The sequence below is a fragment of the Pseudorca crassidens genome, chromosome 4 (assembly GCF_039906515.1).
Source record: "Pseudorca crassidens isolate mPseCra1 chromosome 4, mPseCra1.hap1, whole genome shotgun sequence".
NCBI classification, from domain to species: Eukaryota; Metazoa; Chordata; class Mammalia; order Artiodactyla; family Delphinidae; genus Pseudorca; species Pseudorca crassidens.
Genome location: NC_090299.1, coordinates 142,350,951 through 142,378,808, shown reverse-complemented (window position 1 = coordinate 142,378,808; position 27,858 = coordinate 142,350,951). Strand labels below are relative to the sequence as shown.

The 27,858-nt window shown below is 39.8% G+C and overlaps 1 protein-coding gene across 3 annotated transcripts in view; it reads left to right on the top strand.

The window, feature by feature from the left end:
- Positions 1-27,858, top strand: part of GRID2 (glutamate ionotropic receptor delta type subunit 2) — a 1,388,195-nt gene that overhangs the window by 1,326,411 nt on the left and 33,926 nt on the right. For all 3 annotated transcript variants that reach the window (XM_067736951.1, XM_067736950.1, XM_067736949.1), the window contains one exon: positions 25,584-25,824. In XM_067736951.1, coding sequence (XP_067593052.1) covers positions 25,584-25,824 — 241 coding nt within the window. The remainder of the gene's footprint in view (positions 1-25,583; positions 25,825-27,858) is intronic.

Below are 27,858 nucleotides of genomic sequence, written 5' to 3'. Positions count from 1 at the left end.
CTTGGTGAGAGCAGGGGCCACATCCTGTTGCCTGTTATTGTTCCCAGCACCAGCTTAGTGCCTAGCGTGTAGTAGCTGCTCAGTGATTACTTGTTAAGTTAACTTTATGCCATATAAGGCACTTTGGAAAAAGTGGGTAATCACCCTTTGACTTAGTTTTACTCTTTTTATAAATCTAATCACCTTATATACACAAAACTGCTGTACATATCTGTTTTTCAAGTAGAGTGTTACATGTAAAATGTCTTAAGTCATTCAGAGAAATCACATACTGAAAACCAAAGTTAATTTCTTATATTATCAAATATAAAATTGATTAAAGACTATCTGATATTTAAAATCATTTATTCTAAAGACATTCCAAAAAATTAAGACACTTTATTAATTTTCACAGTGTCACCATTAGAAAGGTACTGTCTTTTATGTTGCATAGGAAATGTTTTCTACTGTATTTGGTTATATTGGGTGTTGGATTAGCAGGTTTTCTTGGGTATATGATGTCTAACAACTTAAAAACTGTTTCATAAATGTTTAGAAAAATTTAGAAGTACAAAAAGTATAACCAAAAACATTTATTTGCCATCAAGAAAAGATGATCTGTAAAGTTACTCACAATTTCACCAAAAAAGTGATTGAGTTTATTCTGAAGTCAGAGATGCTGTGAGGGTCTGTATCTATAGTCACCTAAGAACTTGGTAACTGATGTACGTATAGAGTATCATGGGTATCAATCCTGAAAACTCCATAAATTATAAGTGTGGTCAACAGTTAATTTGTGGGATTTTTTTAAGTGTAAATTACTCCTGTGAAAAGCAACATCAATAGAACTTTTTTTTTTTTTACCCAGAAGTAGTCCGTAAGATTCCACAAACTGAAAGGCAGAATAGAATTTTGGAACAAGAATTTCTCTGCATCCTTCAGATGACTCCTTGGGGAGTATTGAGGAGGCCAGTTGTAATTAGTTGGAACTTCTCTCTGAACAGGATTCCAGAGCCACTTCTGCCAGGGAGAAAAATGCCCAAAGGCATTAAATGATTATAGGACTCTAAACCAAGATTTTGTTTAAAGGCATGTACATAAGCTGGCAAGCATACTTGCCTCTGAACGCCCTATGGTTTTTTCATTTCTACTATTCTTAACCCCCCAAAGTAACTTCAATGTATGCCAAATGACCCGTTCCACTTCTTGCAAGGTCTGACATGACGTGGAACCTGACAGAAATGAGGGCATAAGGCAAGGAGGAGTCCTGAATTACTTTTCTTGGTTTTTTGTTGTTTTGTTTTGTTTTCTGTCATGTTAAAGAAAAGGCACAAAGGAAATCATAAATCACTGTGATAAATGCATTGTATCTTCATATTTCGTTGTAGTTGTCAAGAATTCCTGCCAAGTAAATAAATGTTAAGTAAACGAGAGCAACCATTGGATAGGTACAGGTATACTTCAGCTCCAGTCACATCTGGCCCCAACTCAAAGTACTACCTTTGTCCTGGTGGCTTTCTTCACTCTATTAGGTGGGTTAGATAAAGTGGATGGGGGCAGGCATAACCTTTTATTTTTCCTTAATTGTGTGTGTGTGTGTGTGTGTGTGTGTGTGTGTTTCTATCAGAGACAGAGACAAAGAGTGGTGAGGTTTTTAAAGCCATTTCAGCTTCATTTTGATAGTTTTAAATTTGCTCTTTGGTGTCGTTCAAAATGTTCTAGTCTCCTCTGTGATGCACAGCCTTTAGATGTTTTACCATATTAGAAGACAGCTCATCAAAGATGCAAGACATAAAGGAAAAAATCATTTACAAAATAAGATACGGAGTAGGAAGGAGGGAGAGGTGTGGTTGGGGCGATTTTCAAGGGGGAAGATGAAAGTTCAGTGACTGATGGGAAAATAATCACAGTTAGTTCCCAGGCTTCACGGAGCTGGCCTGTCCATCACATCTCTGCTTCTTCTCGCTCTTAGAATCAAGTACATGAGGAGGTGGGAGAGGCAGTGGCACTGAGCCTCCTGCAGCTAATGAAGGGACTAGAGAGGCAAACTGAAGCTACTGTCCTAACACCACCATGCTTCCTGGGTGCCTCTCCTTCTCCTGAAATGTTGTGCGCCCTTTCTCTGTGTCTCAAGCTTGGAGCCTCAGTTCAAAAAGCCACCTCCTTTATAACACTCTCTTTGATCACTTTTGCCAAAGTGACCACACCTCCTTCTACAGAACTAAATCATGGTTTGCTTTTGTTGTTGTTGTTTTAGGCTGCACGGTGCAGCTTGCCGTGTCTCGGTTCCCTGACCAGGGATTGAACCTGGGCCATGGCAGTGAAAGCACTGAGTCCTAACCACTGGACCACCAGGGAATTCCCTTGCTTCTTTTTTTTTTTTTTAACATCTTTATTGGGGTATAATTGCTTTACAATGGTGTGTTAGTTTCTGCTTTATACCAAAGTGAATCAGTCATACATAAACATATGTTCCCATATGTCTTCCCTCTTGCGTCTCCCTCCCTCCCACCCTCTCCATCCCACCCCTCCAGGCTGTCACAAAGCACCGAGCCAATATCCCTGTGCCATGCGGCTGCTTCCCACTAGCTATCTACCTTACTACGTTTGTTAGTGTGTATATGTCCATGACTCTCTCTCGCCCTGTCACAGCTCACCCTTCCCCCTCCCCATAACCTCAAGTCCGTTCTCTAGGAGGTCTGCGTCTTTATTCCTGCCTTACCCCTAGGTTCTTCATGACATTTTTTTCCCTTAAATTCCATATATATGTGTTAGCATACGGTATTTGTCTTTTTCTTTCTGACTTACTTCACTCTGTATGACAGACTCTAGGTCTATCCACCTCATTACAAATAGCTCCGTTTCGTTTCTTTTTATGGCTGAGTAATATTCCATTGTATATATGTGCCACATCTTCTTTATCCATTCATCCGATGATGGGCACTTAGGTTGTTTCCATCTCCGGGCTATTGTAAATAGAGCTGCAATGAACATTTTGGTACATGACTCTTTTTGAATTTCGGTTTTCTCAGGGTATATGCCCAGTAGTGGGATTGCTGGGTCATATGGTAGTTCTATTTGTAGTTTTTTAAGGAACCTCCATACTGTTCTCCATAGTGGCTGAACCAATTCACATTCCCACCAGCAGTGCAAGAGTGTTCCCTTTTCTCCACACCCTCTCCAGCATTTATTGTTTCTAGAGTTTTTGATGATGGCCATTCTGACTGATGTGAGATGATATCTCATTGTAGTTTTGATGTGCATTTCTCTAATGATTAATGATGTTGAGCACTCTTTCATGTGTTTGTTGGCAGTCTGTATATCTTCTTTGGAGAAATGTCTATTTAGGTCTTCTGCCTATTTTTGGATTGGGTTGTTTGGTTTTTTGTTATTGAGCTGCATGAGCTGCTTGTAAATTTTGGAGATTAATCCTTTGTCGGTTGCTTCATTTGCAAATATTTTCTCCCATTCTGATGGTTGTCTTTTGGTCTTGTTTATGGTTTCCTTCGCTGTGCAAAAGCTTTGAAGTTTCATTAGGTCCCATTTGTTTATTTTTGTTTTTATTTCCATTACTCTAGGAGGTGGGTCAGAAAGGATCTTGCTGTGATTTATGTTATAGAGTGTTCTGCCTATGTTTTCCTCCAAGAGTTTGATAGTTTCTGGCCTTACATTTAGGTCTTTAATCCATTTTGAGCTTATTTTTGTGTATGGTGTTAGGGAGTGATCTAATCTCATACTTTTAAAAGTACCTGTCCAGTTTTCCCAGCACCACTTATTGAAGAGGCTGTCCTTTCTCCACTGTACATTCCTGCCACCTTTATCAAAGATAAGGTGTCCATATGTGCATGGGTTTATCTCTGGGCTTTCTATCCTGTTCCATTGATCTTTCTGTTTTTGTGCCAGTACCATACCATCTTGATAACTGTAGCTTTGTAGTATAGTCTGAAGTCAGGGAGCCTGATTCCTCCAGTTCCTTTTTTCGTTCTCAAGATTGCCTTGGCTATTCGAGGTCTTTTGTGTTTCCATACAAATTGTGAAATTTTTTGTTCTAGTTCTGTGAAAAATGCCAGTGGTAGTTTGATAGGGATTGCATTGAATCTATAGATTGCTTTGGGTAGTAGAGTCATTTTCACAATGTTGATTCTTCCAATCCAAGAACATGGTATATCTCTCCATCTATTTGTATCATCTTTAATTTCTTTCATCAGTGTCTTATAATTTTCTGCATACAGGTCTTTTGTCTCCTTAGGTAGGTTTATTCCTAGATATTTTATTCTTTTTGTTGCAATGGTAAATGGGAGTGTTTTCTTGATTTCACTTTCAGATTTTTCATCATTAGTGTATAGGAATGCCAGAGATTTCTGTGCATTAATTTTGTATCCTGCCACTTTACCAAATTCATTGATTAGCTCTAGTAGTTTTCTGGTAGCATCTTTAGGATTCTCTATGTATAGGATCATGTCATCTGCAAACAGTGACAGCTTTACTTCTTCTTTTCCGATTTGGATTCCTTTTATTTCCTTTTCTTCTCTGATTGCTGTGGCTAAAACTTCCAAAACTATGTTGACGGTGAGAGTGGGCAAACTTGTCTTGTTCCTGATCTTAGTGGAAATGCTTTCAGTCTTTCACCATTGAGAATGATGTTCGCTGTGGGCTTGTCATATATGGCCTTTATTATGTTGAGGAAAGTTCCCTCTGCGCCTACTTTCTGCAGGGTTTTTATCATAAATGGGTGTTGAATTTTGTCAAAAGCTTTCTCTGCATCTATTGAGATGATCATATGGTTTTTCTCCTTCAATTTGTTAATATGGTGTATCACATTGATAGATTTGGGTATATTGGAGAATCCTTGCATTCCTGGAATAAACCCCACTTGATCATGGTGTATGATCCTTTTAATGTGCTGTTGGATTCCGTTTGCTAGTATTTTGTTGAGGATTTTTGCATCTATGTTCATCAGTGATATTGGCCTGTAGTTTTCTTTCCTTGTCTGGTTTTGGTATCAAGGTGATGGTGGCCTCGTAGAAGGAGTTTGGAGTGTTCCTCCCTCTGCTATATTTTTGAAGAGTTTGAGAAGGATAGGTGTTAGCTCTTCTCTAAATGTTTGATAGAATTCGCCTGTGAAGCCATCTGGTCCTGGGCTTTTGTTTGTTGGAAGATTTTTAATCACAGTTTCAATTTCAGTGCTTGTGATTGGTCTGTTCATCTTTTCTATTTCTTCCTGATTCAGTCTTGGCAGGTTGTGCATTTCTAACAATTTGTCCATTTCTTCCAGGTTGTCCATTTTATTGGCATAGAGTTGCTTGTAGTAATCTCTCATGATCTTCTTTATTTCTGCAGTGTCAGTTGTTACCTCTCCTTTTTCATTTCTAATTCTATTGATTTGAGTCTTCTCCCTTTTTTTCTTGATGAGTCTGGCTAGTGGTTTATCTATTTTATCTTCTCAAAGAACCAGCTTTTAGTTTTATTGATCTTTGCTATTGTTTCCTTCATTTCTTTTTCATTTATTTCTGATCTGATTTTTATGATTTCTTTCCTTCTGCTAGCTTTGGGGTTTTTTTGTTCTTCTTTCTCTAATTGCTTGAGGTGCAAGGTTAGGTTGTTTATTCTAGATGTTTCCTGCTTCTTAAGGTGGGCTTGTATTGCTATAAACTTCCCCCTTAGAACTGCTTTTGCTGCATCCCACAGGTTTTGGGTCGTTGTGTCTCCATTGTCATTTGTTTCTAGGTATTTTTTGATTTCCTCTTTGATTTCTTCAGTGATCACTTCATTATTAAGTAGTGTATTGTTTAGCCTCCATGTGTTTGTATTTTTTACAGATCTTTTCCTGTAATTGATATCTAGTCTCATGGCGTTGTGGTCAGAAAAGATACTTGAAACAATTTCAATTTTCTTAAATTTACCAAGGCTTGATTTGTGACCCAAGATATGATCTATCCTGGAGAATGTTCCATGAGCACTTGAGAAAAATGTGTATTCTGTTGTTTTTGGATGGAGTGTCCTATAAATATCAATTAAGTCCATCTCGTTTAATGTATCATTTAAACTTTGTGTTTCCTTATTTATTTTCATTTTGGATGATCTGTCCATGGGTGAAAGTGGGGTGTTTAAGTCCCCTACTATGAATGTGTTACTGTCGATTTCCCCTTTTATGGCTGTTAGCATTTGCCTTATGTATTGAGGTGCTCCTATGTTGGGTGCATAAATATTTACAATTGTTATATCTTCTTCTTGCATCGATCCCTTGATCATAATGTAGTGTCCTTCTTTGTCTCTTTTAATAGTCCTTATTTTAAAGTCTATTTTGTCTGATATGAGAATTGCTACTCCAGCTTTCTTTTGGTTTCCATTTGCATGGAATATCTTTTTCCATCCCCTCACTTTCAGTCTGTATGTGTCTCTAGGTCTGAAGTGGGTCTCTTGTAGACAGCATATAGAAGGGTCTTGTTTTTGTATCCATTCAGCTAATCTGTGTCTTTTGGTGGGAGCATTTAGTCCATTTACATTTAAGGTAATTATCGATATGTATGTTCCTATTCCCATTTTCTAAATTGTTTTGGGTTTGTTATTATAGGTCTTTTCCTTCTCTTGTGTTTCTTGCCTAGAGAAGATCCTTTAGCATTTGTTGTAAAGCTGGTTTGGTGGTGCTGAATTCTCTCAGCTTTTGCTTGTCTGTAAAGGTTTTAATTTCTCCATCAAATCTGAATGAGATCCTTGCTGGGTAGAGTAGTCTTGGCTGCAGGTTTTTCTCCTTCATCACTTTCAGTATGTCCTGCCACTCCCTTCTGGCTTGTAGGGTTTCTGCTGAGAGATCAGCTGTTAACCTTATGGGGATTCCCTTATGTGTTATTTGTTGTTTTTCCCTTGCTGCTTTTAATATGCTTTCTTTGTATTTAATTTTTGACAGTTTGATTAGTATGTGTCTTGGCGTATTTCTCCTTGGATTTATCCTGTATGGGACTCTCTGTGCTTCCTGGACTTGATTAACTATTTCCTTTCCCATATTAGGGGAGTTTTCAACTATAATCTCTTCAAATATTTTCTCAGTCCCTTTCTTTTTCTCTTCTTCTTCTGGAACCCCTATAATTCGAATGTTGGTGCGTTTAATGTTGTCCCAGAGGTCTCTGAGACTGTCCTCAGTTCTTTTCATTCTTTTTTCTTTATTCTGCTCTGCAGTAGTTATTTCCACTATTTTATCTTCCAGGTCACTTATCTGTTCTTCTGCCTCAGTTATTCTGCTATTGATCCCATCTAGAGTACTTTTAATTTCATTTATTGTGGTGTTCATCGTTGTTTGTTTCATCTTTAGTTCTTCTAGGTCCTTGTTAACTGTTTCTTGCATTTTGTCCATTCTATTTCCAAGGTTTCGGATCATCCTTACTATCATTATTCTGAATTCTTTTTCAGGTAGACTGGCTATTTCCTCTTCATTTGTTAGGTCTGGTGCATTTTTATCTTGCTCCTTTATCTGCTGTGTGTTTTTCTGTCTTCTCATTTTGCTTATCTTACTGTGTTTGGGGTCTCCTTTTTGCAGACTGCAGGTTCGTAGTTCCCGCTGTTTTTGATGTCTGTCTCCAGTGGCTAAGGTTGGTTCAGTGGGTTGTGTAGGCTTCCTGGTGGAGGGGACTAGTGCCTGTGTTGTGGTGGATGAGGGTGGATCTTGTCTTTCTGGTGGGCAGGTCCACGTCTGGTGGTGTGTTTTGGGGTGTCTGTGGCCTTACTATGATTTTAGGCAGCTTCTCTGCTAATGGCTGGGGTTGTGTTCCTGTTTTGCTAGTTGTTTGGCATAGGTTGTCCAGCACTGTGGCTTGCTGGTCGTTGAGTGAAGCTGGGTGCTGGTGTTAAGATGGAGGTCTCTGGGAGATTTTCGCCGTTTCATATTATGTGGAGCTGGGAGGTCTCTTGTGGACCAGTGTCCTGAAGTTGGCTCTCCTACCTCAGAGGCAGAGCCCTGACTCCTGGCTGGAGCACCAAGAGCCTTTCATCCACATGGCTCAGAATAAAGGAAAAAAAATAAAGGGAATTAGTAAAAGTATGAGGAAAGAAAGAAGGGAAGGAGGGAGGAAGGAAGGAGGGAAAGAAGGAAAAAAGACAGAAAGAAAGAAGATACAGTAAAAATAAAATAAAGTATAATAAAGTTATTGAATTAAAAAATTCTTATTTAGAAAAAAAAGGGACGGATAGAACCTTAGGACAAATGTTGGAAGCAAAGCTATACAGACAAAATCTTACACAGAAGCATACACATACACCCTCACTAAAAGAGGTAAAGGGGGGAAAATCATAAATCTTGCTGTCAGAGACCACCTCCTCAATTTCGGATGATTCGTTGTCTAAAGGAGGGAAGGAAGGAAGTAAAGAAAGAAAGAAAGAACAAAGGTAAAGTATAATAACGTTATTAAAATTAAAATTAAGAAAAAAATTTTTAAAAAAAACCATGGACGGATAGAACCCTAGGACAAATGGTGGAAGCAAGACTATACAGATAAGATCTCACACAGAAGCATACACATACACACTCACAAAAAGAGGAATAGGGAAAAAAATCATAGATCTTGCTCCTAAAGTCCACTTCCTTAATTTGGGATGATTGGCTGTCTATTCATGTATTCCACAGCTGCAGGTACATCAAGTTGATTGTGGAGCTTTAATCCGCTGCTTCTGAGGCTGCCGGGAGAGATTTCCCTTTCTCTTCTTTGTTCGCACAGCTCCCGGGGGCTCAGCTTTGGATTTGGCCCTGCCTCTGCGTGTAGGTCGCTGGAGGGCGTCTGTTTTTTGCTCAGACAGGACGGGGTTAAAGGAGCCGCTGATTCGGGGGCTCTGGCGCACTCAAGCCGGCGGGGAGGGAGGGGCACGGAGTGCGGGGCGGGCCTGCGGCGGCGAAGTCCAGCATGACTTTGCACCAGCCTGAGGCCCGCCGTGCGTTCTCCCGGGGAAGTTGTCCCTGGATCCCGGGACCCTGGCAGTGGCGGGCTGCACAGGCTTCGCGGAAGAAGGGTGTGGAGAGTGACCTGTGCTCGCACACAGGCCCCTTGGTGGCCGCAGCAGCAGCCTTAGCGTCTCCCGCCCGTCCGCGCTTTTAGCCGCGGCTCGCGCCCGTCTCTGGAGCTCCTTTAAGCAGCGTTTTAAACCCCTCTCCTCATGCACCAGGAAACAAAGAGGGAAGAAAAAGTCTCTTACCTCTTCGGCGGGTGCACACTTTTCCCCGGACTCCCTCCTGGCTAGCCGTGGTGCACTAACCCCTTCAGGCTATGTTCAAGCCGCCAAGCCCAGTCCTCTCCCTGAATTCCCAAGTCCAGTTATACCTGGGCTAAGGTCACTCTTCTCAAGTCCCCAATGCACTGGTATTGTCAATAAAGGTACATCTTTAATATTATGACAAGATTCAAGTATTGTGAATTCTGAGTATCAACTGACAAGCTTGTTTCTTCTGGCCAGTATAAAATTTAAAAATTGATCTCATAAAATATCTAGGAATCAGATTCTCATAAGTAACAATTCTACCCATTATGCTCTCTGTTGCTCTGTGGCTGGCATCTGAATATATGAACTCCCCAAGGGTGAGAATAAGACTTCATAATTAAACCTATGTTAGTGTCGCTTTTCATGTATTTTTCTTTTTTGTGAGTGAACTATTTTATTTCTCTCATTTTTCCACATCAAATTCTCAGTGCTCTAATGGGTCTCCCACAGTTCCAGGCAGTTATTGGTTCTTGGGGGAAAATGCTCCTGTGGTATTATTGATGGCAGCCTTCATGGGAAGGACAGTGATTTACTACGTTGCTCCCTGTGCAGCTGTGAATTTGCTGTACGGTGACGGCCTTCGGTGGCCTCCTTGGTCTCAACTTGACAAGAGACCTAGAGAGTGACGTAGTTCTATTGAAATGAAAGTGTCCTCACCCCAAAGCACGTTCTGTCCCTCAAACTAAACCCAGGTTGGCAAGAGGTTGGTGGAAACATGGTTAAGAACAAAGTGAATGATGACACTGAAACTGAGGCTGTCCCTGCTGTCTCCACAAGGCCCCTGACCCCTGGCTTGGCCTCCTAAAAGCTTCACGCTGTCACCCTCACTACCTCCCTATTTTCCTAGGCTTTTCACAGCTGCCTGCGTCCTCACCCACAGTCTCAATACTTCACACTCTAACATTCTATGTATTTTCTTGGCTAAACTATCAGAATGAACATTGGACTCTAGGCAGCACTGTGGGATCGGACTTAGCCCTTGTCTATGTCAGTGCTCATTTCTGAAAAAGAAGGTGGAAACCTAGAGCACGTGGACTCTACAACGTCATCATAGATGCGCCACATGAGTCTTTATAATAATTACGATGATAGCTACCTGGTATCGAGAACTGAATACATGTCAGATACCATGCTAAGTACTTTGCATAGACAATACAATTTAAGATTGGAATTATTTCATTAGAAAAACTGAAGCTCAGAGAGGTCATACCACTTTACCTGTACCTACACAGAAAGTAATGGAACGAGGATTCCACCCAAGTTTGTCTAACTCTAATTACTCATACTCTTAACTACTACACTCTCCCCTTGCAAAAAAATCTCAGTCCTTAAATTGTTTTCCTTCCTTCATATTTCCTAAACCCTTCTCTGTACCTCACTCTCATTCTTTAACTTCTCTTTGATCACCAACCATTTATTATGTCTGTGACTTTCACCCACCCATATTTGCAAATGGTTTTGTAGGTAGAATTCGTATCATCCACTTCTTTTGTACCCACTAAAACACCTAGTGTATTGGTATCCTCAGTTTTTTTTACATAGATCACATCCTTAAATGAAAGTAATAAGACTGGCATGGGGTAGGAGCAGATGACGGGAGAGACTGAATAGTTACCATTGATCTCAGAGGGATGCTGGAACTCAGTCGCCCCGCCATCAATTATTACATATGATCTCCTTGGACGTTTTTTGCTCCACTTCCCATCTGCATGTTTATAGGCAGCCTTTGTCCAGAGCTGAAAGAAAATGGAAGCCAAATGTTAAAAAGAAAATTCAGAAACCTAGGAACTCTGCCCAGTGGTCTTAGGTAATGATCAGTGACATTAAGTGGTAACATCCTCGCTTGTCTCTCTACCATACTCTACCTATGTTGGCCCCAATACCAGCTTATCTTGTTCATGCATCTTAGACAAATTCTTATACGTGAAAGATCCTGGAGGATCTCTAGAGCTCTGTGGACCATCATGTGGACTCACCATCTGTGGATTCACTGAGAGGTAACTTGGCATCTAATGTAACAAGGACTCATTGTAATGTAACAAGGATTGTAACAGAAGCAATCCTTATGTTTTAATTTCCTCTGATTTGTGTTGCAGGTCACGCTTACTGTGAGAACTGGTTACGTGCACAAATGCCCTCTTTCTATTACAACTTCAAAGCACGTTCACTATAGTCTCGTACAGTGTAGCCTCTCCTAGAAAGTAAGCCAACAAGGGTATCAATAACTACAGAGTGGATCTGTTCCTCACATTACCCTTGTTGCTATGGTAGTGTGCCCATTTATTGTGTGTGGAATGCCATTACTTGCAGTGATCTGTATAGCTTGAGTTTTACCTCAGTGATCCCTCTGTCAGAGGGTTTTATCCTTTTTACTCAGCTAGAAACAAATAGACACAGCATAGCATCTTGTATTGGTAAAGATTCTTCACAATTTGCCAACATTCTGATGAATTTAGTTGCTGAAAAATATAACTGGCTATCCAAAAATGGGTAAATTGCACTCCACAATCATTCATCAAGGATCTTAGAAATATTTCAGATCCCCACTTAGCTAGGTTGTTTCCTTTCTAATTGGATTTGGAACAGATATGAAAGGCTGGTTATGTCAGGTTTGGGGTAAAGTAAAGAAATAGCAGGCTTTGCAAATGCCTCCATTTCATCCATACGCACACATGGTATTACAAAACCTATTTCTGCATGAAGAGACAGCCACACAGTCCCTGTGACAATTGTTATCGAGACTGAATGACACTCACTTTTTATCAAGCCTCTTCCCTGAGTTATTGAAGCCTCCCATAATATCATTAAGTAAGTAAACATTGCCGCACATAAAGCTCTTGCTATTACCGTGGAAAATGACAAGCAGCTCTCATGAGCTTGCACAGAAACTGTGGGTGTCAACATCCCTTTCACAACAGCAGCATATCCATGCCATTTCATTTTATCTCGACACCTAGACTCACGGAGAGACAGACTATTTCCTTTACATCTGTTGGCAAATTTTCTTTCTAATAACTGCTGAAAACTTCACTCCAGTAAGCAGTTAGTCCTGCTGGTTGAAGAAAATAGATACATTATCTGAGGTAATAGATAAGTCTCGTTAAGAAGATGGAATAGACTAACTCCCAGCATATCTCCCAGACAGACATGGGAAAGCTAAATTGTGAAACAGAGCAATAACACATCAATTATCCTTTCTGCACGGAATTACACGAGTCTCACTGCTACATAGCATATTATGTTATTTTTTATAAATAACCATTTATATCCAAGTATCTCTGTTTGCTGCCTCATAAAAAAAGACAGCTGTCCTTCTATTCAAATAAGAGTTATTCCTCAAACTACTTAAGGAATCCAAGTATTCTATTTAAAATGTATGTTCCTACTTATTAACATATATGCCCAGAGAGTGAGTATTTAGTAGTAGCCTAAAAACAAATGCTACACATCTGATGATATTACAGTTTGAAAGAAAACTGGCTCCTACCAACTAAAGTAAAGCTAGCTATTGGCATTCAAAATAAAGGTTTTAGAGATCTTGTGTTGAATAATGATTTGTAATCAGTTTCAGTAGTTTCTCAGTTTTGTCATATCAGATTATCATGTGTGAATTACTTGAAAACAGTTTCATTTCTTGAGCAATTTAAATATCGCCCTCACACTTGTTTACACAATTAATGTTTACTTGCAAAGGTTTTTTTTAAATATGGCTGTAACATCCCCAACACAGAAATTTCACATCACAGGAGTTAACGGAAGTTTATAAATGAAAACTTTGTTTAATAAAGTAAATGATAAAGTAGAGGGCTTACTTGTTTTCATTTGTGGACTATGTAATGAAAACAAGATAATGACAAAAGAAATGCTTTGCAAATTATAAAGTGATATTTTAAAGAAGAAAGATACTTGTATGTATCCAAGTTTTTAAAACACCTTAGATACTGATAGGGAGAAGCAGCAGCATAAATTCTGCAGGTTCTGAGTGTGAGACCAGTTCTATCCCAAACATCATTCAGAGAGAAAAAGGAGAGAAACTGCAGAATTGGAAAGGCCACTGAATAGGAAAGTTGTTCCTAAGTGACAGCTATACTCTGAAATCATGACACTTGCTCCTGTGCTTTGTTTCACAATCCATGCGTATTAGTCAGCCGGGGCTGCTGTAACCAAATACCACAGACTGGGTTGCTTAATCAACAGAAGCTTATTTCTTGTGGTTCTGAAAGCTGGAAGTCCCAGATCAAGGTGCCTACAAGGTAGGTTTCCTTATGAGGCCTCCTAGACAACACTTACTCCAAAGGTTGTCACTATACTGCCCATCGTTCCAAAACCAAAGTTTGGTGACCGTTTTTCACAGTGCCTTTCACTGCCCTTTGGGAATACATAATCACACTGCAGTGGAATCACACAGTAGTGTAATTGCACGTAATCATCCAAGAAAAAGTTCAGGGTTTTTTTCCCGTTTATAGAAATAGCATATTCAGGTTCATGATGGAAAGAAGTTAGAAAGTAGAACTCACTGTCTAAAATGTCTTAAATGAAGAGCCTCATTGTTTTTCTGTGGTTCTAGTCACTCTGAGAAAACTTTATGTTACGTGACTATCGTAATGCTCTCTACTAAAAAAATTAAAACACTTTTTCAGCAGAGCTGGAATAATGCTAAATATAACAAAATACACCTAAAAAGTCTGAATATTTTTTAATCCTTTAGACTTTCCATCTAAATATGGGTAAAACATAGTAAAATTGTACTATTATCAATGATCTAACTCATGGCTGAGAATTTTAATTAACTACACTGAATTTATCCACCAACTTTAATACAAATATACCTTTATGTTTTTTAAAGTATATATCAGTGTACAACCTCTAAGTTAGAAGATGTTATTTGCATCATAAAAGAATTCACCAGTTAGTTATTAAAGTACCTACTACGAAAACAGGTCTTAGAATAATGAATTCCTTTCATATATTTAAGTTGTTATTCAAATGATCAAAAGTTCAGTGTTGGGCTTCCCTGGTGGCACAGTGGTTGAGAGTCCGCCTGCTGATGCAGGGGACACAGGTTCGTGCCCCAGTCCGGGAAGATCCCACATGGCGCGGAGCGGCTGGGCCCGTGAGCCATGGCCACTGAGCCTGCGCGTCCGGAGCCTGTGCTCCGCAAGGGGAGAGGCCACAACAGTGAGAGGCCCGCGTACCGCAAAAAAAAAAAAAAAAAGTTCAGTGTTTGTTTATGAATATATTCGTGAGAATGTTTGTTCATTCAAAAGTTTTCTTTTCGATAATCTTCTCTCTACTAGGCTGTATCAATCACAATCCTTAGCCACTTACACACAGCGCACACATCAAGACCCCACTTATTTTAAGGTTTAGTTGTCAGGCTCAAAGATATGAAAATATTCATAAAACGTGTACAATACACTAAGCAAAATAAGTTTGACTTTATGACCCTTTTTCATAAACAGGCATTTGAAAGATCTGCATAAGAAGATTTTTTATTGCCTGAAGAATGACTGTAAGCAGAGATGATCACTGCCAGTTTCTCACTGCAGAATGAAAGAATTTTTCCCCTTTACTCTATAACCTAAATATCACACTGAGCTTAAGGATGATGCTGACATTTTCAAAGATCACCGAAAGTGTTCTCTTTCCAGTTGCAATTATGCCCTCTATCTCAGTGGGAGCCATTGTCGGGTCTTTTCAGCTCTCTAGCATCTTTGTGGCTTGCTTTCATTATCCTGATTATCTATTCATTTGCTGCCCCAGCACTCATTTTATGAAAGATCATGTCTGCCATTTCCATAATGAGTGCTTGACTTTTACTGCCAGCATAAACACATAAAATATACAATAATTAAAGTTTACTAGTCACCAAAGTCTTGAGATCCATCATGTTGCTAATTTGATTTTTCAAGCAATTGCTTCCCTGTGAACAAGGCTGATTTTGCTCCCTTCGGCAGTGCAAGACTTGGGGTGGGAGGACATGACTCTAACCTAGAGAGAGCAATTTGAATGGGCACCATACATGTCAACTTTAAGGTTCGTCTTCAACCAAGTAACTTCTCTATAAAGTAACTCTTAGCACCAACAAAAATCTCATCAACATTTGAACGTAAAACTTATTTTGTGTTGAAGTTTAAATAATGCACAGTTTTCAAAATAGTTACATGTAATTCAATAAGTATTGTACCCTTTACGGGCTGTTGTTTAAGGAAAATTTTCATCGGGCTAATAAAAACTATGGAAGTCTGCATAACATAAATTGAAACTTCACAACATGTTGACTTACACTGAGTAAGGACTTACTTATTTTGAACACACTGCCTCGTTCTGATCACATTGGCAAAGTCCCCAAAGTGCCTCATGATAATGAATTCATCTGACGTTTACTGTAATCGCAGACAGATTAATGAGCTCATGTGATATTCATGTGGCTCTCTAGGGACATCAGGATGTGTTACACGAAGTGTAATGTTTGTAAGTGGATACAATGGAATACATGTTATCCAAGGAACTTGAGTAGTCAATTCCTCAGCGAATAAAGTACCAGGAAATAAAGAGGCTGCTTCCAATTATACTGGTTTTCTTTAGGGATGCCAGACATCTTGACGGCATATTCAAAAAAAGTACAGGAGCCAGAAGACCTGGGTTTGAGAGCTGGCTGATCTCTTACCAGCTTTGCGACCTTGGGAAATTTTCTTCACCTCTTAGGCTCAATCTCCTCAGTTTTAAAATGAGAACTTAATAACATCAGCCTTCTTAAAGTTTTAGACAAACATAAAGAGTAGGGCGGGGAGTGGGGAGTGGTCAATCAATCATCCAATCAATCACTATAATTCCTTCCTCACAAGGTTATTTTAAGAAGTAAATCAAATGATATGCAATGTTTTTGATAAATGCCTTATAAACTTTGCAACATTATGCATGCATTTATTATTGTTACTCCTTTGGAAAATAGGTCTTCTGGATAAAGTTTACGCTTTATTTCCCATACACAGAAAAATGAATGCCTTAGTTACTGCATAAGGACATGGAACACTGTTTTCTTAATAAGAAAACCACATCTGACCAATTGACGATTTTATCAAATTATATTTTTCAAATTAGAAAGTGAGATATCAAACCGAAGCAAGACAGGAAGCTGCTTTTTTATGCAAGTCCCTGTATGTGGCAGTCTTCAACAGTAACTGAGCTTGTAATTAAACCAAGCCCTGTTGATTCGGCCCTGTAGTGGGGAGGTGGGCAGGTCATTTCACCTCACCAGGCAGGAGTTAAATATGAACTCACCGCCCAGATCCCTTCCAGTCATGCTCATTAATCGTCTATAGTAACTCTTTACCAACCCTGAAAAACTTCTAATTAGTTTACAATACTTCTAGACATACATAATTAAAAACCACTTTTATATCTTTTGACTAAAAGAGATAACACCTTTCCTGCCTCATTCAGTTGTCTTACCCATTCTTAGTAAATCATAGTCACTTCCCTGGTATTTCTTTTAGCGGTATAGTATCTGTTCGTATCCTTTTGATTTCAAAATACAGCTTCCATCGCCTGGAAAATGACCCAGCAAATACCTCAGACAACAAATACTACCTGATCTTGAATAATTAAGGCAGTCACTCTTGGAACATGGGTGGTCCCAATTTCAGAATAAATGTTCAGATGCATGTTTTAGGATAGTCAGAAAACCAAGGATATCCAAAATTCACTTGAATTATTATACTCTCATTGTTGATATACAGTGTGTATGCCCAATTCTTCCTCAAAATGGTCAAATACAAAATCAACATGATAACTCTGTACTCGTTTAACGGCACACATATTAACAGGAGGCATTACTACATATTATATGTAAATACAGAGCCAAAAGAACTGGAATAAGAGTCAAAACCTCTGGTTTTAAAACAGACTCTGATGCTTTCTAATGATGTGACTTTGGCCAAGTCACTTAAGCCCCTCTGAACGTCTTCGTCATCAGTGAAGTGGAAGCTTGTTGACCTCATGGAGTTATTTGCTATGGGATTTCTAATGTAGTCAGCAACTAGAGCCATCAGACCAAACTTGACTTGGGCCTGTTTCTGTGACTACAAAGGCAGGGTTGAGTAACTGCAACAGAGACCATGTGGCCCTCAAAGTCTAAACCATTGACTGGCCCCTAACAGAAAAGGTTTTCTGACCCCTGCTCTAAAAGGGGATACTTGTGAACTTATGTGAAATGCCATATTCACCTATATGATTTTTTTTCACCTATATGATTTTAAGCAATCACAGTGGATTGGATTTAAGTAAATGGCATTTGGCTCAAGTAACTGGAAGAAATAGTTAAAAGTTCAAATTAAACAAAAGAAATAGCTTCTAATAGCCTCCTTTGGGCTATCTGGTGTTACGGAGGTATTAGATGTTATCAATGAATATTTGTTGTGTCTCATACTCCTAACTGATCCTTTAGAGGTTTTACTCAAGGAAAAAAAACAACAACGAACGCCTGGTTCACAAGAAGTTGACAGAATTTTTTTTTACAACTCTTGATGTTGAAGCAGTGGTAACAGGCATGCCAATCAGAGGGCCACCACTTAATCAAACGCTAAATCTGAATCTTTGAGAAGTGTTCTTGCTTCAGTCTAAGTTTACCTAAATTTTCCAAGACCAAAATGAAAGAAGTGATGAGTGAATGAAAAACCTTCTGAGCTGACATTTTTCTGAAAATCCTCTGCGTGCTATTATTAATCCTTCCTCAGTAACCATGGAGAGGAAAATCTTGTGAGCACCCAGCAAATGAATTTAATAATGTGGGTATTCCAGGTCAAAACAGATCCACTCGCTGTGTCAAAAAATACTTTTTTTTCAGTTATTCCCAAATTTCTTTCTCGGTGACAAGTAACATTAACATTATTAAGTAAAGAGACTCCTAAATATTTTTAATTTGGTTACATAAAACTCATAAGTATGTACCACATAAATGTTTTTGAGATGTTACAATAATGTATTTTCATCCTCACCAATCCCCACCTCTGAGTTGCCTCAGTACTTCCAAACTGAAGAAATGCTTGAGGTCTCACATCATAGAGTTTCTATCATTATGTAGCTAAAATTCCCTTTTACTCTGACAGGCCAAGAAGTTTGAAGACCTGGTGTGTAAGAAGGATATCCAGGAAAGAAAAGGAAAGCTGCCCCTCTTCTGGCCAGAGGTTTCCAGTGGAGGGCAAGGGATGGGAGACGGGCAAGAGAAGAGACAGATGTTAGGGAGATTAAAAGCCACAAGGGGGGCTTCCCTGGTGGCGCAGTGGTTGAGAGTCCGCCTGCTGATGCAGGGGACATGGGTTTGTGCCCCGGTCCGGGAGGATCCCACATGCCGCGGAGCGGCTGGGCCCGTGAGCCATGGCCGCTGAGCCAGCGCGTCCGGAGCCTGCGCTCCACAACAGGAGAAGCCACAGCAGTGAGAGGCCCGCGTACCAAAAGGAAAAAAAAAAAGCCACAAGGGTAGAAGGCCTGATGCTTCCCTTCCCATTAGAGTTTCTGAACGGAGCTCCCTGGGCCCACCAGCATTTGCACCAACAAAGAAGACCTCAGATAGTTGAGAAGCTAGGGCCGCACATCGGGAAAAAGCAAAGAAAGGTTCAGTCTTCATTCCCAGGCCTCCCTTCCGTCCAAGTGGTAGGAATCCTGAGGTAGAGCACATGGACCACCCTTGGGACCCTCAGTGAGTGACAACGTGACACTGTAGTAGTGTCTAAAGGGCTACAGAATAGTCAGGGGCTGGATGAAGAAAATGGTAGAAGCTGAGAAAGGTGTACAACACCTCAGAGGTCAGGTCAGCCGGGAGGAGGCCACAAGCCCTATAGAAGCTAAGAAAGACACTAGCCAAGTTTAGCAGACTTACTGCCTCTGCCGACTTTAGTAGCAGTTACTGTCTAAGGGCTGGGCCCAGGCCCAAGCAACCTCAAAGGAGACCTGCCAGAGCAGATCCAAGGACCAGCAAGAGGCAGAGCTCCCCGCACCAAACACCCACGTAGGAGACCTAATGTCATCCTCCGTGAATCCTGACGCCATCATGGAAAAGAGCAAGGGAAACAGGGAGGAATCAGAAAGGTGGAGTAATTGGTTCAAGTAAATTGGGCTAAAGCTAGAGACATGTTAAATTATTAGTGCTGATTAAATTTTAAATCATAGAGCTAATTTTAGTTTGGTTCCCACTGCTCAGCCGGCCCATTCCTCCTGAGGAAAATCAATTACGTTCCAGAGAAAAGCTACATTTTCTTTGTACACCCAAATTGTGGTATGAATAAATTTGCAATCACACTACAATTATATCATGTGGTTGGGGGGAACATATTGATGACAGTTTTACTCGGAGTCTTAACAAATCTCTGAAGCGAAAAGAGGTCTTCTCCAAAGAGTTACACATTCGAGGCTGTGTAGAGTAACAGAGGGAAAAGCATCGGGGGACAGACCGGAGTTCCAGCCCCAACTCAACTATTTACTCTGTATCAGTCACTAAGAGAGTCATTTAATCTCTACAGCAGTGCTTCCCGACAGTTGTGTCTTAGATGATGTTCTAGAATATTGCTAAAATATTGATCCCTTCGGCCCTCAGAACAGCCAAGGCAGGGCCTGCAGTGGCTGGAGCCCTGGCATTTCACCTCTGGCTGCAGAGAGCCTCTGATTACCCTAGCGTGGTGCGTAACTTATTTTTTGTGTCGAATGTGATGATCTGGAGGAATTATTGTTATCTCTGATTCAGTTTCCTCATCCGTAGATTGAGTGGAGGGAAGTAGAGAGAATAAATGATGTCTTCAGTCTTTTTATTCTAGTAGTTTGTGCTTCTGCGAACATGAGGGGGAATTCCAATTTCAAAAGAATCACAGGAATCCCTACATTACATGGTCTAAAATAAGGAATCCCTGCCCTTATTTTTTTTTAAATTTCTGATTACCCCTAAATTCTTTCCCAGCAGAAGCAACTAAAAAGTCAGCTGGCCTCTAACCAATATCTTTTTTTAAAGCTCAGCAGGAATTTAACTGTAAGAAAATTAACAAAATTAAAAAGGACCCTATAGACTGCTAATTCAAAGGCAAAATCAAAGTTACCTATGTGGGATTAGAAATTTGCATCCATCTTTCAGCAACCTGATTTTTCATAAAAAATTAATTTGAAAATCAGATTCTAGAGTAGTGATTAAGGATGATAAGTGATCAATAATTAATGTAAAAAAATGTAATTCTAACACATAAATGAGGCTTTATCTTCAAAGTAAGTAAAAAGCTTTTCAAGATAAACACCTCAAACCTGTTGAATATTTTTATTTGAATATGAAGGGAGGATCCTTTGCCTCCATGCTCCTTTCCCCTGAAATTTGCTCATTTCTATCAATAAAGAATTTAATGCAGGCAGGATTGATCTATTAGCCATTTTCAAATTGAAGCTAGGTTTTTATGGACTTCTAAGATTTTGCTCTTCAATGAGATTACAAATGTTTTAATACTTCTGGACAAAAGAAGGAAATGCAGTGTTTTGTCAGTGAATCATGAATCATTCACTGACTAATCTGGAAACAGAATTCTCCATTAAGAAGTATGTACCAGGGGCTTCCCTGGTGGCGCAGTGGTTGAGAGTCTGCCTGCCGATGCAGCAGACACAGGTTCGTGCCCCGGTCCGGGAAGATCCCACATGCCGCGGAGCGGCTGGGCCCGTGAGCCATGGCCGCTGAGCCTGGGCGTCTGGAGCCTGTGCTCTGCAACGGGAGAGGCCACAGCAGTGAGAGGCCCGTGTACCGCAAAAAAGAAAGAAGTATGTACCAGAACAGGTCCAGAGACAGAATGGTTGTCACACATGCTGACAATAATAATTCTAGCTTTTGCGTTTTGGTAGCCTACTAAGTGCCAAGCAATGAACAAGATGCTTTTGTTTATGGCCTCATCAATTCTCTCCATAGTAACTCTCCACAGTAAGTGTATAATCACTCTGGGGTAAAATGGTAGGAATTTTTCTGACTACACTCCAAAAAGAGGTTTTACACTTCCAGTTGTTCATCACAGTCTAACATCCAACTTTGTTTCTAATAGTTAAAGTGTTTACAGCACCAAGAAATTTATACTTTAACGTTTCAAACCCACAGGTTAACCGTAACACTTTGCTCTCTATGAGCAAAGACTGCCATCTTGTGGAAGTTTCACATATAACAAAAACAATCATTACATGGAACTAGAATTTTTCTTTGTACGTGTTAAGAATTTTGCAGCTAGCTTTTTGCATTGTTACACACACACACACACACACACACCAGTGTTGCTTATAAATTAAAAGGCAAATCTTTCCTTTAAGTGCAATTAATTCTCTTTTAAACATGCCAGAGCTTCTGAACCTTTGAAAAAAGAATCTCATTAATTATAAGGACTCATCCCATTATTCTTTAAGGCAGTGAATTAGATTTTGCTAAACTTTCTTTATCTAAACCTTAAATAGATTTTTTATGTAATAAAAAGGGGGGTGTAGTAAGACCTTTCTGATGGAATTTCCAAGGAGCTTTAGATCGTGTGGTGAAAGTTTATAGCAGAGCTCTGCGCTTAGAGAACACTTTCATTTCCTTCCAACCCTTGTATTCCATGCCAGCCTGGGTTCCCGGAATTTGTTGTGGGCTAGTCAGAGTCTGACTGAGGAATCCTATGGCCCAATTTCTTTGTATTGATATATCCCCAAAGATGAGGTCTCCTGCAGTACCTCAGTCACCTGTGCTTCATGAGATCGACCATATAAAGACATCTTTGTGACATGATGATACTTGAAAGCACATAGAGAAATCTCTTTTCTTTTTCCCCTCAAAAACTCCTACCACCAGCTGAACCTAAACATTTACAATTAAACACATTCTTTGGCCCTTTACCATTTACGGCCTTTGGCCATTTAAGGCCCTTTACTCCTATGAGAATCAAAATGGGTGACACAGAGTATGTGTACTTCAATGATTATTTTTAAAACCAAATTATTTTCCAGGTGTAGAAATAATGACACATCGTAAGTGGTACCAGATACGACCGAGAAGAGAGAGTAAGCAATAATTGTTTCCTGAATGAACATGTGAACTAACGAAAGAATAAATCAGCATGAATTGAGGGTACTGAAATGATTTCAGTGTTGCCCAGGCCATTCTGGCTGGACGTACAGTTGTGGTTTAACATAAATTTTGTACCCAAGGAAATACCTTACATGAAACCACTCTTTAGATGTTTATTGAATGAATAGATGAATAGGAGGGAATGCAATAAAGAAGAAAATAGCATAATGATAAGAAAAAAGTAGAATGTGAGGGTAGAGTTCCTTTACCAAAAACTGTATTGAGCATATTAATATGTGGCTGCTCTGTGTTAGGAAGCATGGAAGATAATGAGAACATATTCTAGAAAGGGAAACAGACATTCATCAAGTAACCACAGATAGTAATAAATGATGAGTGCAATGAAGAAAAACTCTTCGACTTCCACAGACAGTGACCAATATAGTGTGGCAAGAATAGGAGGACAGGGAAATTTGGGAGCTCATTTTGTGCCCAGATATATTCTCATTTAGAAGATGCTTCTGTAGTCTCCTTTTATTTTTTACATGTACCTATAAATTCAGATTTAAGAAGAATTCTTTCTTTTAGGGGTGACTATATTTTTTCTTTCAAGATATTCAGTGGTGCCCTGACTAGCTAGATCTTCAGGGAGGCAAATACCTACAGGGTTGGTTTCCTAATGTTATCTGAATGGTATTCATAGATAAGCCAAGCAAGCGACTTTGATGCTGTGATGACGTATGTGTGTGATGGTGCCACACATGCCCACGAGGAGTTGCTCCTTTTGGCTCAAGGCACTATTTCTCAAGTGTATTCCTCAAAATTTTAGCTCCATGGGTTATTAATGTATGTTATTTGGGGAGAAAAACAAGGAAAGGGGAATGAAAGACTAATTTGGGAAATGCTGACTCAAACAGTCATACAAATTTTCTTTTCCACAGGTCTTCTCAAAGCCTTTAATAGGCTGCCTTTTTTTTGTAAATTGCCAAGAGGGTGTTTCTCAAAGTTGATGACCACAGGACCCTTTTTTTGCAGAAGCCCTCTGTACTAGTGTCCCTTGGAACACACTTCTGGAAATGCAAGTGACTTTATCTGGATAGGGCTGGGATAAGGGTGAAATGTAATCTGTTAATATTCATCATCATTTTAGTAAAGTCAGTTAATCAAATTTACTGCCCTTTTTGAACAACACACTGAAGGAACAGAACTTTAGACCCATCAATTTCATGAGAAAGACATCCAAGTTGTGGTGGAGGCTCCAGTGCACTGTTAGTCCTGGAATGTCAGCAGGGGGCGCTAGGGCTGAGGCTGCGGGAATACCCAGAGGTAGATGACAGGGACATGTCAAAAAGAGAAAGACAAATATCATGATCTCTCTCATATGCGGAATCAAAAAAAAAAAAAGATACAAAGGAACTTATTTACAAAAGAGAAACAACTCACAGACTTAGAGAACGAACTTATGGTTACGAGGGGAAAGGGGCGGGGGGATAGATTGGGAGTTTGGGACTGACATGTACACACTGCTATATCTAAAACAGTTAACGAACAAGGACCTACTTTATAGCACAGGGAACTCTGCTCAATACTCTGTAATAACCTAAATAGGAAAGAAATTTGAAAAAGAATAGATCCATGCATATGTATAACTGAATCACTTTGCTGCGCACCTGAAACTAACACAACGTTATAAATCAACTATGCTCCAATATCAAATAAAAGTTAAAGACTAACTCCCCATCATAGCCCCTAGGGCTAGTATACTCTCGTTTAACTCTGGTTGAATGTCGATTATCATTGAACTCATAGACACGTGGATGACATGAAACCAGTAAAAAAGGTAAATTCATCACTGAAAGTGAGTTATTTACTCCTTCCAGGTAGGCTTAGTTCTCCCCTATAAAGTTTTAAGCAGTCTCTCCCTAAATAATCCAAGCGCCGGGGCAAGAGTGCACATACGGGTCCACATATCCTAAGTGTAACTGTGTAAAACTTGTAAATCAAGCTAAACATTGTTAGGTAAAATATGTTCTCTCCTCTTCTCTTGACAAGTATACCTTCATGACCCCAAGGGAGCCAGGTCTCAGTCTCTAACTGGTGACCAGCTAGGAGTTCTGCATTGACCCAGTGGCACTGGGAGTCAGCCTTCCACCTCCGGCTCTGTCCACACAGTGAGGGTCTCGCACACAGAGGTGTGCGCGCCTGAGCTTGCATGTCGAGTTGTCCACACCCCCCAAACCCCACCCTAGAGACCTGTGTACACCCATGGCTGTGAGATCTGCTCTCAGAAATCACACACAGGAATAGGCTTTTATGAGTCCTGGATGGGCAGGCACTCTGAGCTGTCTGGCCAGGAAGTCCTAGGGAACCGTGGGGATGGTGTGCACTCTGGACAGGCTCATGACCTTGGCCCTGACCATTCTGGCTATGTGAGAAAGGGCACAGCTGGAGAAGGGCCAAAACCAGGCAGGTCTTAGGTAGAGCCCAAGAGTGTTCGGAACTGAGAATAAAACCTCTATGAAAATCATACGTTTTAAAAGCTGCAGTCTTTGCAGTTATCCCCAGACCCTGGGAGTGAATAAAAGAAGGTATTTCTTATGTGAATGTGACCACTTCTGAAAGCCTCTGGTCAACTTTTCTTCTTGTTCTCCAAGGTAAGATTATTTCCCCTTTGGCATTAAAAGGAAACTAGATCAGTTGTGTGAAAAGCCCAAAACGATGTATTTTATCAACTTCAAACTTGTCCCAAGGCTTTCTTCCACACTGTGTTAAATAATAGAAGTCTTTTTAATTGAATTTCTTTGTGTGTAGCATATGCTGGGCGACATTATGCCAGCATCTCGCTCTAAGCAGCAAAACGTTCTTCATAAAAGCATTAAGATCCAGAGCGTCGTTCTGCATGTAGGGAAGGAACACAGAACTGCAGCAGCTTGAAACCACATAAAAACAGTGCCTCTGAAATGTAATTGTAAAATCACGTTGCAGGAAACCGGGGTTGAGGGTAATATTTAGGATTACAGAATGAAACAAAATAAATAAATAAAAATAGAAGAGGTGGGGGAAGACGAAAGGGAAGCAGGGAGGGAGGGATGTAAGAAAGAAGGGAGGACGGCGTCGTGGCACAAGTCTGTCTGAAGAATCACTGCAATAATGTTTTGTGTGTCCTCGCATTCCACCTGCAGGCTAATCTCTATATTCATTTCCTCTTGACATCCACCGTCCTTTAGAGACAGGGTTATTAATGGATATGTTGTGGACTGAGGCAATACCTATGTCTGTAATAACACATGGTTGTGTGCTTTACCCCAAGGATCCTGGAGCTTCAGCAGAGTGGTGACATGGACATCCTGAAGCACAAATGGTGGCCCAAGAACGGCCAGTGTGACCTGTACTCCTCAGTGGACACGAAGCAGAAAGGAGGTGCCCTGGACATAAAGAGCTTTGCAGGGGTTTTTTGCATCCTGGCTGCGGGGATCGTCCTCTCCTGCTTTATAGCCATGCTGGAGACGTGGTGGAACAAGAGGAAAGGCTCCAGGGTCCCATCAAAAGAGGTACTTGACTGAAAGCTTCAGCGCCATGTTGAGCCCACAAGTAGGCTGTGCTTCCAGAGAGGTTAATCACAGGGAAGGGGATAATGGGTTGGGGGTGGTCTTTGTTTCTTCTTTCCTTGAAGAGTGAAAGTAAATCTGTGAAATGTAAAAATTGGTAAGACCAGTACCAATTTTCATTTTAAGACATCCCAGATCCATGAAGAGGAGACAATCGTGTTTGAAAGACTGACAATTTCATGAGCCATAATGGGCCTTGAAATTCTCCCAAATCTCAGGATAGACCTTAAGTCCATGATTTTTTTAAGGGCTGTGATTCCCTTCACCAGTTCACAAGGATGCTTATCACGTTAGTTCACATAGTTGTTTAACTTATAGGTAGATTACTTGTGTCTCTGAGATTCGGCCTAAGAAATGCAGTGTTACAGTAAAATAATGAGTTTTCTCTTCACCCCCAGGGACTGCTTCCCTCTGTCTGTCTGTAGACCTATGGAAGTGATCATGTTTTTATAGCTCTTTAATGGCTCTAGGCTTAACAAATCCACACGGTGGAATCTTCTAGAATTCCATAGTCCTCCTTTTCTCACGAGTCAGCTTAACTCCAGGGCCATATTAAAATTTTTCCAGAGCTTTGAAAGAATAATTTCAGAGTTACATGTATCTTTTAAAGTGCCCTGTGCCTTATTTTCATCCAGAAAAAAAAAATGCGTGTTTATCAGAGACTATCTGAAGTTAAAAATAAACTACTTGATTTATTTATCTTATTTCCATTGGACCAAAAAGGTGAAAAATTTTTTATATAATGAAATCATATTCACTAAAGCTTCACAGATTGAAACGAAAACAACCTGAATTTGCTGAATGATTTGACTTTCTAGATAGTTTCAAAGAACAGCTTTGAACTTTCTGTAACTAGACCTTGGCTAACTGATGCCTAAGCAAATCCTGAGAGGATCTGCTTTACAGCACAAATAAAAATGACTTCTCATTTGCATATGAATTATTGCATGCTAATGTATTCTTTCAAACAGATTGTTTTCTAAAGTTGTCTGAGGATCCTTTCCTGCCACCTTACATGCAAAACTGATCAGCATCATTGATAAGGAAAAGCTTGGCTTAGCGAAGAGAAATCTTAGCTTCCTACCTGAGTGATCATACAGTCTAAATTAGTGGAGTATAAACTAAAAATTAATCAGGTTTTATTGTAGTGTTTTTTTTTTTAATGGAATAAACTTCTGGTATCTCTACTGACATTGATTCAATGCAAAAGACCACATTAATGCAACATTATAGCCGAGGCTTCCTATTCTCAAAAATCTGGAAATTAAGGACTCCCCAAGCTCCTTACATTTTGAATTACTATATATGACATTAAATTTTTGCATTATTATATCTGTTGATGGATGACTATATTATAGTTGCTGTGGGAACCATAAAATTTTATCTTTCAACCCTCTAACATCTCAGTGATAATATTGCATTAATGGATATTTTTATTGGATTTTGAAATGAGAAAGGAGAAGGAAGACAAGTGATGCACATCAAAATATTTTTCACTAAGGAGCACTATAATTGCACAATGAAAAAAATACATCCTCCATTCTAATTCATAGCAGCTAATCCAGATCGTATGAACAAATATTTTCTCCTCTTATGACTAATAGATATTTTTAAATCCTCATAAATTTAATTTATTGAACTTGGTGATAAATAAGACTGATGAAAAGGACAATTTTCTTGCCTGCCACTTTTATTTTTCAAATATTGGGCTTTAATGCTCACTTCTAGTGAAAATCCTAAGGGATTTACGAATTCGTTTCAACTCCAGAAATCTAAGGTGTTATACTCTTTTTCTTCATTAAGCACCTTCTTACTAAGACTCTATTAGTGTAGCTCAAAGCGTCTTTGATTTAGAGGCCATTTAGCATTAACGTGGCCCTAAACTGAAGCTGTCACTCACACGTCATGGCTTGAAGGGGTCTCTAAAGGCTCTCGTGCTGACCTTACAATATTGCCTCATTCAGGTACTAGATAGCT